This window comes from Dermacentor albipictus, chromosome 6, assembly GCF_038994185.2.
Source record: "Dermacentor albipictus isolate Rhodes 1998 colony chromosome 6, USDA_Dalb.pri_finalv2, whole genome shotgun sequence".
Classification (NCBI taxonomy): Eukaryota; Metazoa; Arthropoda; class Arachnida; order Ixodida; family Ixodidae; genus Dermacentor; species Dermacentor albipictus.
The window spans coordinates 27,187,401-27,200,389 of record NC_091826.1 but is presented as its reverse complement, the minus strand read 5'-3'; the positions used below and the strand labels follow the sequence as shown (position 1 = coordinate 27,200,389).

Genomic DNA, 12,989 nt, shown 5'->3' with positions numbered 1-12,989 from the left:
GGCATCACGGAACGGTCATTTACAGAGGCTGGCTCCACGATGTCATGCTCCTTCCTATGGTCGGTGGCAGGTAAGGAATGCAACAGCAAGTGTACCTCAATGGGAACATGTACACATTTGCCAGCAAATCACCTCGTATTACGGTAGTCCTTGTCACTTGTATTGGCCACTGTAGCTGTTCGCAGAAACCCCTCGCTCTGCTGGGGGAGCTTGTGTGTCATATGTGTGTGACGAGTCTCTGCAGGGATCACTTGATTCATGCTGCCTTTCCTGGTACATCACAGTGGTGCTCACCCTCCCTAAAAGGAGAGGGACAATTGCTGTCCATGTTTAAAGACGGCCAGAGCTTGTTGTCACCCGACTTGAGAGATTTCGGCACTTCACCTGTGTTGTGCATGACCATGGCGTGCTCATTGTTGCTGAGCAGCCAGGGCTCCCCTATTTAGTGCTGGTGGCATTTGTAAGGGAACTATTTCTAGGAAGTACAGGTGTACAAACGGCAGATGCATCATGCTCTTTTGGGAGGAGCCTATCCCACACTCTTGGGACTCTAGACCATTTTCTTGCTTACCAACAGACCATGGCAACGTTCTGGTGTTCCTCGCAGTGAATGAGAAGCTGGCTAGCCATGGTAGCGCAGTTTGCCAGTTTTCCTTTGCAGCTAATAACATTTGCAATTAAATTTTGCGTGGCGCGCATTTCCTTTTGAAGACAGCAGAGACGTGGGTTTGCGCAATCTTTAAAACAATGTTTGGCAGTATGTTAATTAGGCTCTTAATCCTGAACAAAGAGACCACAGGTTGACAAAATAAAAAATTAATGGATAACTAATCCAGACTTGCTCACAAATTATGTTTCTTGCTTATGGCACAATGACTCCGAATCTCCAAAATTATACACGTCCAGGCTTCACTTGGTTTTGCACGTCAAGGATCCATTCGAGCTCATTCAGACTTGACTTGTAGATCAGTCTGAGTAAGGCGACTCACGAGCGAGTTTGCCAACCTATGCGAGAGACCATCGTCAAGTCATTTGTTACCCATTTTATTCAACAGACAAGTGTAAATGGCATTTTTCTGCGTAGCAAAATGCAATTTGTTAGGACACTTCATCACAGTGGCATCTTCGTTGAAAACAAATTGCTGTACAGCAGCAACCCTCTGGACTTTTTTTTTTCAGCATTTCTTTTTTTATTTGCTTTCTGTAAGCGTGACAAGATTCCTCCTTGGCATCTCACCTCTTGTGCTCAAGAATAGTAATCGGGTAGTGGTCTTGTACTAAATGTAGTCCTTTTGAAGAATTTTGCAAGTAGCTTGGCATGGCTGTGAGCAAGTTCAGAGACTTGTGCTTGCAGTACTTCTTTCTGCAAGTACTATAGCTTTGCTTGGCATGCAAGTTTCACAGTTTCTGTTCTGGGCAGGCAAGTGAAATGCAATGATGTCATCGGTGGAAAAGTGGGGAACCGCGCTCTAACATGTGGATTTGATGTGCACAGGCTTTTGCAAGTCTCGGCTGCCTAGGAATGCAGCAGTGGCAGTGTGCGCTTAAGCAGGCAAAGGAAGAATACTTCATAAATGTGCGACCTTTGCAAGCTTGCAATATCCTGCCGTATGATGGGCAAGGCTTTCTTGTTTCATAGGAAAAGTGCTCCAGGCTATGCGACTGCTACAGCTGCGCACTCTGTAAGCTTGTACACCTGTCAAATGTATCGCGACAGTACTAATTTTCTTGCTCTGACAATTGTGTATATTAGGGACTTTGGGGAAAAATTCTCAAAGCATTCTTGCCACAAGTAGGTGTGCCTAATGTCATTATTCCTAGTTAGCGGCTGTATTCTGCTGACCTCGCCATCAGGCCACATGACCGTACTAGAAAACTTGCTTCGTACAACCTGAAGCCATGGCGCAGCTGTGAGCATACTCCTTGCAATTGCAACAGATACACATTTAAAGATGCACTGGGAAGAAATCGGACTACACGCATGAAGATGGGCTGATGGCTGCTTAAAACAAGCTTGTTTGTACATGGCTGTTAATGCAACTGTACAATTATCCTATGTGAATAAGTGGGCACATTCAGTTCTGTGGAGTTTATAGAAAAGCAAGCAGATTAACTGTGTGCAAAGTGAGTCTCTATGTTGCATTATAGTTGATGCACTGGCAATCAAATGTTCTGTGTTTAAATGCAAAAAAAAAAAAGGTATTATGAATACATGCCCCGTGACTTCCTCGTGCATGCTTGCAGTTAGCTGCAGACATTTGCAAGTGTTGCTTGCTGCAAGGTTTGAGTTTGCCTTAATTCTGTGGTATTATATCCTCAACTTGTGAGCTTAAATGTAGCAAGTTAATTCTACATGCACAAGATGGTCATGGTAGTTGCTGAGCCAGTAAGCAGTTGCTACTTTTGTCCTGTTATCTTGCAGTTGTTTAGCCATTAGTACTACAACACACATGAACTAGTAGGGTGCTGTGTGGCTCAAATGCAGGGCTAGCTATACGAAACGTTACTGCTGGTTGATTGCAAGCAGCATAGCTGCTGCAACGATCACTAACATGTCAGGTTTATTACAGCAACTTGTGTTAAGATTCGCTTCACTTTTGCTTTCCACTAAACCTCATTATCCATCGTAACACCCACACTTGTGTATGCTAGTGCCAGTGAGTGGAACTAGCTCTGTACCCTTGGAGGAACATCAATAGAAATAACCTAAGCAGCGGGTGAATAAACTTATTAAATCCCAACTCAATCTTGCCATCAGCAGATGCTCTGCAAGACAGAAAAGATGGGGGGGAAAAAAAGGACAGGTGGCAACCTTACAGGGAAGTTCCAGCACCAGTATGCATCTGCTGGGTGGGAGTCAAGTGCTTGGCTACAAAAAAACTGCATTTCCGAGAAGGTAAATGAACCTGTGAACGTTTGTGGCCTTAATCTGCACAAAAGAAACTCAAGTGCGTGGAAATGCCTTGTAATTCGTGACATCATCAATGTCACCTACAACAAACAGCTCAGGCTCAGAAAGCAAGAACTAAAGTTTGTCTTCCTGAATACTTTGCCTTTTCCACCAAGGAACGCCAACAAAATCTTGAATCTGCTAGCATACATAGATTTAGTGTCTTAATGCTTGCTTTGGACAGTTCTCGCATGCTCTTAAGGTACCAGCCACATGTTCGATATTGCTTGCTTTTCCACGAATTTAATTCATAAGGGATCTACTATATTGAACATCTCTGGGGCTTTCACTATTAACTGCATAATGCAAATATATTGATGATCACAAATGTAGAAATAGGACGTTTTGATTATGTGGAATTTTTGGGCTTCTTTCACACAAACTGCTGCTTTGAATGCATAACGAAATGGCATGGACCTAAATGTTGAATTACTGAAGCACAATTTTTCTTCTGAGCATTACAAAATATGTTATGTCCAAAATACAAGCAATATTCCAAAATGATATTGAATGGGGTTGAAACCAATGCATTTTGCATACAGTGATCTTGCAGTACAGCATCTTTGTGTAGAAATGTTAGCCTAAGCTGCAGTAGCATAAACTTGTCAAATCACAAATCAATCTTGCCATCAGCAGACTCTTTATAAGCCAGAAGCGATGGAAAAATGAGAGTCAGTTGAAATACTTAAGTTAGGTAACAGTTAAGTTCACTCAGCCACAAGTGATGTTAGAAGCAAAGGATGAGACATTGTTTTTTAAGTCCTTGTTTTCTTCATGTAGGTTGAGGTCGAGCATGTCGCACTAGTTCTCCCAAGTTATACTCTTGGTGAAGCCCTTTGTTACGAATGTTGTAAAGTAGTGAGCAAATATGTTGCTAAAATTTCAACAAACTAGGAGTGACTTATAGCGAATTCTAAGCTCCAAAAGAAATCTTCACTGTAAGCACAAGATTTGAAATCTAATGGTGCTGCCTATAGTAGACTTGGGGTCACCCTAAGGCACATTCGCTGTTGCGTGCAACACCCTTATTCTCGCATCTCTTCAGAAAATATCTGCAACTGCACGAACATACTCCTAGTATCAAAACAAACACGTGGTCCCAAATGTCACAATGCACATTGTGTGAAGTGCCCTTAGTATTCGTCGGCATCAGTCTTCATGCACCGGATGAAACACCTCTAAGAACTTGGAACAAGCGACTGTAGCTTTGCTCACTGCTAGTTTTCAGCACTTCACAAAATCATTTTACAGTCTATCGCTGGTGCTTGAATTCTTTGTGCTTGTGCCAAGCTGCCTAGCTCTTGTGGCACTTTGTCCTATTCACAGATCGTCCATGTGGCATGCCCTAACCTTCCAACCATGATGATGGCCACACTGCAGTTGCGCTCTACTCCACTATCGACTTGCTTGTGTGTGTGTGTGTCGTATGCCTTGGGAAAGCTAATGCACCTTGAACTGCCCTGCATCGCACGACGCTTCTTTGATGACATGGAAACTGGGCAAGGGAGCTGTATCAACACGCCTGTGTGCAGACGTCCTTTTTCAACCACTCTACAGTTAGCGTAAACTGCTGAAGGAAGTCGTGTACTGCACTTCTGCTTGACTTTCACGAACAGGCACTCGTGGTTCTAGACCACCATTCTGAGTCATATGCCACAAGAGTTCCGCCATCAGACCACGTGGAGTGTCACGGGTTGTCCAAGCAAGCAAGCACCAACAAATAAAGAAAAGGCCCGCACGTTAAAACAGTGGAGGGAGGCTACGAAATCGAGTCATAGACGGAGTCACTGTCCATGTGCGACGTTCCGTAGCCGTCGTCGCCCACTGGCTCGAAGTCCTTGGCAGCCTTGATGGGAAGCACGTCTCTGGCCATCAGGTACCGGGGGGTCCGAGTGGCGCGGGGTCTCGGTATGGACTCGTATATGTGGTCCGTTGTGGACGCGAACAGCCTTGTGGAAGCGTTTGGCCCGACCGTCCGGAACATCCCGAGCTTCTCGAACTCGTCGGTCGTCTCGGAGCCGTCACCGAACTTGGCCGCCGCGCTGGCCTTCTTCGAAGAGGACGACCTGTGCAGGGACCAGAGCCTCTTGAACGGGTTGCTCGACGTCGAGGACGCGGAGGACTTCTTGGACGACGTGGACATCTGGGACTTGAGCGTGGGGACACCGGACGAAGAAGGCAGGTCGGCGAACGAGCAGGCCGACTTCTTGCTCGCCGAAGAGAGGGATTTCTTGAGGGCCGTCGCTCGGCCCGGCGACTGCAGCTGGTGCTTGGGCACCACGTGATGCGCCACCTTGATTTCGCTGCGCCATCTGTCGGCCTCCTCGAGGCAGTGACGCAGCATGCGGTTGTACAGCTGGCTCGACTTGCCCATCTTGCGCGAGTCGCGCTCCGGCATGAACGAGAAGGTGGAGCCCATGTCGATCTCCAGCAGTGTGGGCCGACCTTCCTGGAGGCTGCAGGCGAGGACCACCTCTTGTTCCTGCGGAACAGCGTGGGACAGCGATGCGTGAGACAGGTTCACTTATTCGTAACGAGACAAGTTCACAAGAAAAGTTCACAGGTATTAATGCTACGCTTAAAAGACTGCAAGGCATTAGCGTTGGTGCGTTCATACGATTCCTCAGCCCACTGCACTTTCCCCCTTCCAACCAATCCGCTCCGCCTGCTCCTCTTTCTGGAACAGACTCCACCCTCGCGTGACTTCGTTTGCACTTCCCTCGCCAGGAGCCTACCTCATCAACCATTGCTTAAAACTCGTAGGCATTGAATTTCAGACTCATCGAGTGAACTGATGCATGCTAAAGCTGTTCAGTGACTCGCGCTTCAATAAAACGCACGCGACCTGGCGTCGCAGCTTGCTACGTCCATTTTACGCTGCACGTTAGCTTTTCTTTCTTGTACGTGGTCAACAAATAACAAATCGGGGGTTAGGGGTGAACAGTGGAACGCGTAATTGGAGCGGTTATCGCGCATTGCAGCAGCGTTGAAATAAGCGCGGCGATGCTACGCCTAGAACGCTCGCCTCCAGCAGGCGGTCTTCACCGCACGCGCGAAAGGTGTTGGCAAAGCACGATTCCCGGAGCCTCAATTGCCGTCGCTGTAGTGGCACTGTGCGGTTTCGTGCTCCTTCATCATCTGAATAGGCTCAGTTCTTCATGCATATGTGCTCTGCAGTCGAAGCGCAAGCGTAATGGTAGACAGCCCGCCGAAGCAGCACAGCAAGTGAGAAACGCAGACTGGCAGAGATTCTGCTCGTCAGCAAAGGAATTCTGTAGCGTGCTCTTATAGCCGCTTATTTTACTATGCTGAGACAATGCTGGCTGAGATTGCGTTCGTTTCGGCCTTGTACGAGTCGCTGCAGGTAACATTACGAACAGCGGTCCCGCGTACGCTTCCTCAGATAGCCACGGGAATATACGCAGGAGCCAGGATATTATGAACAATTCAAGTTCGCGCTGCTAGTGAATAAAATGTGCGAAACTTTAGAACTATAAGTACACAAGGTTAGCATGAGCTAGCCGCCTTTCAGACAAAAAGAATGTAAGCCGGTTAAAGGTGTTGCGCATGTGCTGTGTCGCTGATCCTATCAGGACTGGTGTTCTCTGTTCTACCAGGAGGGAAAGAAAGGAAATGACTAGGGGCAAGCATCACGCGAGAATTATGAAGCCTAGTTATAAAAAAAGTGTGAAGGAAGGCTCACGAGGAATTGACCCTGTTCACGGAGCTCTGGGAGAATATGAAGAGAAATGCATGATTGAAAAAAAGAAGACATCGCCGTGCCCGAAAGTGTTGTTCTAGACACTACCCGACTCCGCCATGTTGGCTTTCTGAGCCAATAAGGGACGCCGTAGCAGCCCTGTGAGCCAATCAGAGAAGGCAACGTGGCGAATTTGACGGCGTCCAGAATAACACCCGCCGTCAACTACGGTTAACGGCGCCTACACCCTCTGACTGGCTCCAGACCATGGTGGAAGGAAATGAACTAGGTGGGAGCATTGCGTCACGCAATCAGCCTAGGCGAGCCAAACTCTCTCTGAAGTCATGCCCTTCCTTATTTTTTCGTTCGAAAAGTCGGGCCAACACGTGACCTCCTGAGAGCGTGCGTATTGGCCGAATGTGTTCGGTTTCCTGTAGCTTTCAGTCAATATGTACTTCGGCCCCTATCCCAGCAGGCTATATCCCTACCTGCACTAGCGGGAGCACAAGAGCATAACACGCTTTCTCACGCGAGGATCACGTGCTGGGCCGACTCGTTTGGCTTCAACAATCGCGTTTGTGCAATGCTCTTTAGTAGGAATTTTACTTTCTCCACGCTCCAGACGTGAACAGACGTCGACAGGCCGTTCCCTTCCTTTTTCGTTCGAATAGTCGGCCCAACACGTGACCCCCTGAAAGTGTGCGTAGTGACCGAGTGTATTCGGTTCCCGGTAGGTTTTAATCAATATGTACTTCGGCCCCTATTCTATCAGGCTGTAATGCCCAACGTTACTAGACAGTATCTAGTAGCGATGGTAATGCCTACCTGCACTAGCGGGAGCACTAAAGCCTAACACGCTTTCTCACGCTTGGGATCACGTGCTGGGCCGACTCGTTTGGCTTCACCAATCGCGTTTGTGCAACGCTCCCTCCTAGGCCTTTTTTTTCTTTTTTACTTTCTCCTCGCTCCAGACGCTAACACACGTCTATAGCGACCGCGCAGACTCTCTCGCCGAAGAGATCGCAGCTGTGGAGCGCACCGCACCTGCACGTGCTCCAGCCTGAGGATCCCGGTGAAGCCCGTGGGCGTGCGCAGCAGCGGGCCGCACACGAGGCGCACGGTGAGCGGCACCCTGGCGAAGCGCAGCAGCTGCGCCAGCGGGAACACGTGGTTCGGCGAGCGGGACGACCGGCGCGCCACCGAGTAGAACTTGCCGCGCGAGGCGAGCGGCACGAAGACCACGTCGCCCGACGCACCGTGGCAGCACTTGGCGTAGCGGCACTCGGCCGGCGCGGGGCGCAGCATGCCGACGCACGTGGCCCGGATGTTGACGTCCTCGTACACGCCCAGGAAGCCCAGCACCTGGCCAGGGAGAACCTGCGCGAACGTAAAGAAAAGCAGAAGCGATCTTAGTCGCAATCGAAGACAGAGGCGGAATTCGGTGGAAGAGGGTGGAAACGCGTCTTTCTCTACCGCTGTAACAAATGTGTCTCGGATCTGAAGTATAGGCACCAACCAGCAAGACTTAGCAAGGCTGATTCTTGGGCTAGTTGGTACGGTTTACTTATTATGGCAAAGCCTTTAGCGCAATTCAAAAAGACAGGGACGTGACAGAGAAACAGGACAGCAAGGCTTTTCTGTAGTTTATCGGAGAAAAAAAAACTAGTTTTACCTTGTTCATATGTATACCGTTCACGGAGTACCGGACTAGCTGAGAAAATTCGACTGCAGTAACAATGCTGTTCGCTACAACCTGGGACGCGTTGTCAAGGCACAAGACGTTATACGTAAAAGTTTCTGCGTTACGTAGGTGTTCTCGTTGTAGGGAAATAATTAAAACCGCGTGTGGATGAATACCAAGGTCGCTGTCGACGCTTTAGAATCTAAGTTGAACATGGTAACTTTGTGGTCCTCTCTGGTTAAATATTGCGCCACAAGAAGGCGCCACCAACGCGGCGTGTCGCACCTATGTCTCCGGTAAACCGCGGTCTTCCACAAGTCGTAATAGGTTACACGGACACGCTAAAGCTATCCAACGATTTTCAATGCTCTCAGGCGAACGCCGGGTAGCAGCAATATTGATTTTTTTTATTACACTTTACGGAATACCGGGTACGTTCGCATAACCGGCCGAGTTGGTGGAGTCATCGTATGGCGCAGAGTTTCACGTAGAGGACAGTGAGCCAGGTCATCCATTCTAATAAAGGTTTCAATCAAACAGCCACTAACCATATTCTAGTGAATAACAGTCGGCGAACAGCAACGGCCGCCGCCGAAACCATCGACAATCCTTGTGACCATTGTTATACAACTTCAAGCCTCCATGATTCTGCCAACTTCGTCTTGTTTGGGTTTCAAACATGCTTTATAGTTAGCTGCTGGTGTAAAGAGTCGACAGTGATATCATCGTTAGCATACAATGTGTGTGTGTGTTTTACTTCGATGAGTTGTGCTAGTTTGTTCATTATATAGGGGCAAACGGCGCCAAAGAATACGAGAACACCCACGAAACAAGATCATTCATAATAGGTTCAGGTTGGACAACTCGTCACGAGATGTCGCTACCAGCGTAACTACTGCCACCCACGTCTCTATCGTAACCCGGGTATTCCGTAAATGGGTAACACGTTATACGGACAACCTAAAGGAAACCTCAACAACACCCGAGTACGCACCACGGTGCGGCTGTACTCGGCCCTGCCGGTCTCGTGGCTGTGGCCCAGCAGCCGGTAACCCTGCAGAGGCTCCCTGGCCAGGAAGTGCGACACCTGCGCCAGCGCCACCTGCTCCAGGCAGCTGAAGTAGCCCGCCGTGTGGCCGTCCTCAGAGATTATGGCGAACCAACCTGCGCACGAACAAGTTTAAACGTATAAATAAACTCCGTGGCACAAACACGTATATACTACGCACACTAATCTAATAGCAAAGAATGCTCGATTCGTATTCGAAACTCCTTATATTTGCACACCCACACGCAGTTTTCATTCGAAGTGCACCCGAACCGTTCCGTTGCACTTCGAGCTGCCGAAACCAAGAGACGATACTAAGAGTCAAGTTTTCTACTTTAAAAAAATGCGGCTGCCTTGAACTTCTTGGAACTTGCTAATTAAGCGCTGTCTTCGGCTCTTTTAGTATACCACTGTAGCCCATGTTTACCGATAGAAAATTAAGTAGGCTCTAGCAGGGCGCCCTCAGAATCCGTGACGTCACGGTGAACTGGTGCGGAAATTTCAAGGAGGCGTCACCACCTGCATTCCGGTTTTATGCGAAGCATATTACGAGGGCTCAACCCAGCTCCTCAGGCGCGGCGGTGACCATGAAATCACGTGACACCGTGACGTCACGACAGAGGAGAAGTGGCTTTGGCTCAACTCTTGCAAGACGGGCTGGGTGGGAATCGAACCAGGGTCTCCGGAGTGTGGGACGGAGACGCTACCACTGAGCCACGAGTACAACGCTTCAAAGCGGTACAAAAGCGCCTCTAGTGAATGCGGTGTTGCCTTAGAAACGCGCTGTTTCTAAGGCGTGCGTCTCTTGCTCAGGCGCACATTTCGTTGCCGCGCCGAACGCTGCTTTGCTCGACGCTCACCGCGTCCAATGCGGGGCGCGTAGTCGCTGCCCTGTAGCCCATTTGTCTTACACCCCTTGGCGGGTCGACGGGAACGCTGTCGCGTTCCACTCTTGAAGGCGAAGAAGTAATGCATGAGTTGTTTCTTCGTCTAGCCGAACCAAATATAGCCAAGCAACAGCAGTTCACCAGGCTAAACAGTGGTTCAACAACTAAAATAAAGTCTAGTATGCTTCGCATCCTGGGCTTAACCTTACCTAAGCCACAGCCATTTTTTTTACTGCTTCTCTGGATTACCGATCCTCTTCTCGCGTAAGACTGGCTTTATTGGTATTGTAGTACGATAATTTACTAATGCAGCTCAAAAAAAAGCTTTTTTTCAATATTGACCCTCTAAGAATTATTCAGGACAAGCTCTGCCAACAACGTCGCACTGCGCCTCTACAAATCCATGAGCGACGCCCACACTGAAAGAAGCTCGTCTCTGTCGTGACGTCACAGAAATGAAGGAAAGGGAATTAGCTGACGTACATATACGAATTCTGATTGACAGTCGTAGAACAAGGAATGTCGCTGAACCCAACGTCTCGACGTGTTCTTCGTCGGGGCAACGATTGCCCAAGCCCACTTGTCGACACGTTGGCTTCAGCGACATTCCTCGTTCTACGACTGTCAGTCACTTCAAGCCTCCATCTCGCTGCGAGCCTTTCACTCGCTTTGGATCCACCGTACGAATTCTGTTCCAACAGTCCAACTAAGAGTACCACCGCACACTCGTAGGCTTTCACCGACGTCTCAAATTTCCGTCGTGGATCGCTCAGGCGGAGGCGGCCCAACAACGCGTCAAAGCGCCACGTGTGAACTGGTATATACGCATCCGTCTCTCTACGTCACGGCACGCCGCGCGGAACGGGGCGGGTGTTTCCCCGGACCGTGGCGTGGAGCGGTCGTGCGCGCGCACTCAATTTTCGGGTCCGCGCCTCCGGGGTCGCCTCTGCCTTGACGCGTCCCACGATGACGAGCCGGAGCAGCGGCGCTCCGTTCTTCGCGGCCGGGTCAGGCTGCGCCGCCGCTGACCGAAAGCGAAGATGACGGCTCGCGCCCCTGCGAGGGCAGCGTTGCAAAGGCGTGGGGAAGGGGGAGGGGCGGGGGCGAGGAGAACGGGTACTGCCGTGTCTTCCGCTGTGCGGTGCGCCTTGCGTAAGCACGACTTGCCGCGTTCTCATGTGTACCATCACAAAAAAAAATTAAAATTAAATTATGGGGTTTTACGTGCCAAAACCACTTTCTGATTATGAGGCACGCCGTAGCGGAGGACTCCGGAAATTTCGACCACATGGGGTTTCTTTAACGTGCACCTAAATCTAAGTACACGGGTGTTTTCGCATTTCGCACCCATCGAAATGCGGCCGCCGTGGCCGGGATTCGATCCCGCGACCACGTGCTCAGCAGCCTAACACCATAGCCACTGAGCAACCGCGGCGGGTGTGTACCGTCACAAGGCTTGTGGCTGCACCACGGGGTCGGTCGTACGAAGACAATGCCCATCGTTCCGAGAAAAGTTTGCACCCTTTGGAGCTCAACTCGTTTCCAAACAATAATCGTAATCTAGCTTGTGTGACTTTCCTTTCTTGAACGTTTCGCGAACGGTATACTTCCAGGGCACGAAGGGCGTGCACTTTATCAGCGTGACATTGCATTCTTGACAGGAAAAAAGCGAGCGCAGAGCTTTCAAGGAAGGAAACGGAAACAAGACCGATGGCGAATATCGTTTGGCGATAACATAAGCCATAAAGGGCGTAAACGCTCGCTCTCTCTCTCTATTTTTTTTTCATTTTTTTAGGAGTGTGCCGTGTTTGGAGCGCATCGCTGCTCCGTCTTCAGCGGATGACCGCCATCTACATCGAACGTGCACTGGAACAAAGACAGTTCGCGCTAGTGTACTTAGGTTATGTGAAGTTGAGTACTGGCAGACAAAAGGCTATGGAACAATGGCTCGAGGACAGTGCATTTAGTAAGTAACTGTTTCAATATCTGCGTAAAATGCGGGCCTCCTGCCGGCTTGCACTCTTAAAACGGTTGCACCCTTCGGGGTGCATATGTGTCCCGCAACGATAATCGTCATCTGCCTTACTTGCGTTTCCTTTCTTGAGAACTCGGCACTCGCAACTTTCCTGTCGATAAGGCTGTGTCACACTGATAACGCGCAAACCGTTCGCGACTGGGAAGTACCGGAGCTAGCAGCGTTAAAGAAAGGAAACGCGGGCAAGACAGATGACGATTATCGTTGCGGGAGACAAGGTAAGCCCCTAAGGGTGTAACATTTTTTTAAGAGTGTGAATGTACTTTTATTCCCACATTATGCCCCGTGGCAATTAACCCCTCTTCCCCACCCCCTAGGTGAACACTAATAATAATAATAATTAACCATATTCTAGTGGCTTCCACTTCGGTAAATGGAGAAACCGAGCAATGGATGGGCGAAGCGATAATTTTCGTTCCGTCCATCACTCCGTTTGCCCTGTCCTATATGTCATGTCAGTCAATTTAGCTTTATAACGCTTAACAGCCAGCCCAATCTAGCACTTTTTTTTTCGCGTTCTGCTTCGGATTTTGCACGTATCCATGTAAGTTGCGTATCCGAATACATATCCAAGTAGTGTGGAATGCAAGAACTCTCGTGTACGTACGTTTTAATTCGCGTTAAAGAGAAAAAAACACGAGCAAAAGAAAATGGGTTGGCTTACGGCAGGCATTGCCAAGACACGATT

The 12,989-nt window shown here is 49.1% G+C and overlaps 1 protein-coding gene across 1 annotated transcript in view; it reads right to left on the bottom strand.

Moving 5' to 3' along the window:
• Positions 1 to 973: 973 nt before the first annotated feature.
• Positions 974 to 12,989, bottom strand: part of LOC139060910 (uncharacterized) — a 138,024-nt gene continuing 126,008 nt past the window's right edge. Inside the window, exons 4-6 of the mRNA XM_070540216.1 lie at positions 9,326 to 9,495; positions 7,695 to 8,027; positions 974 to 5,432 (exon numbers count right to left, since the gene is read on the bottom strand). Coding sequence (XP_070396317.1) covers positions 4,710 to 5,432; positions 7,695 to 8,027; positions 9,326 to 9,495 — 1,226 coding nt within the window. The 3' untranslated portion in view covers positions 974 to 4,709. The remainder of the gene's footprint in view (positions 5,433 to 7,694; positions 8,028 to 9,325; positions 9,496 to 12,989) is intronic.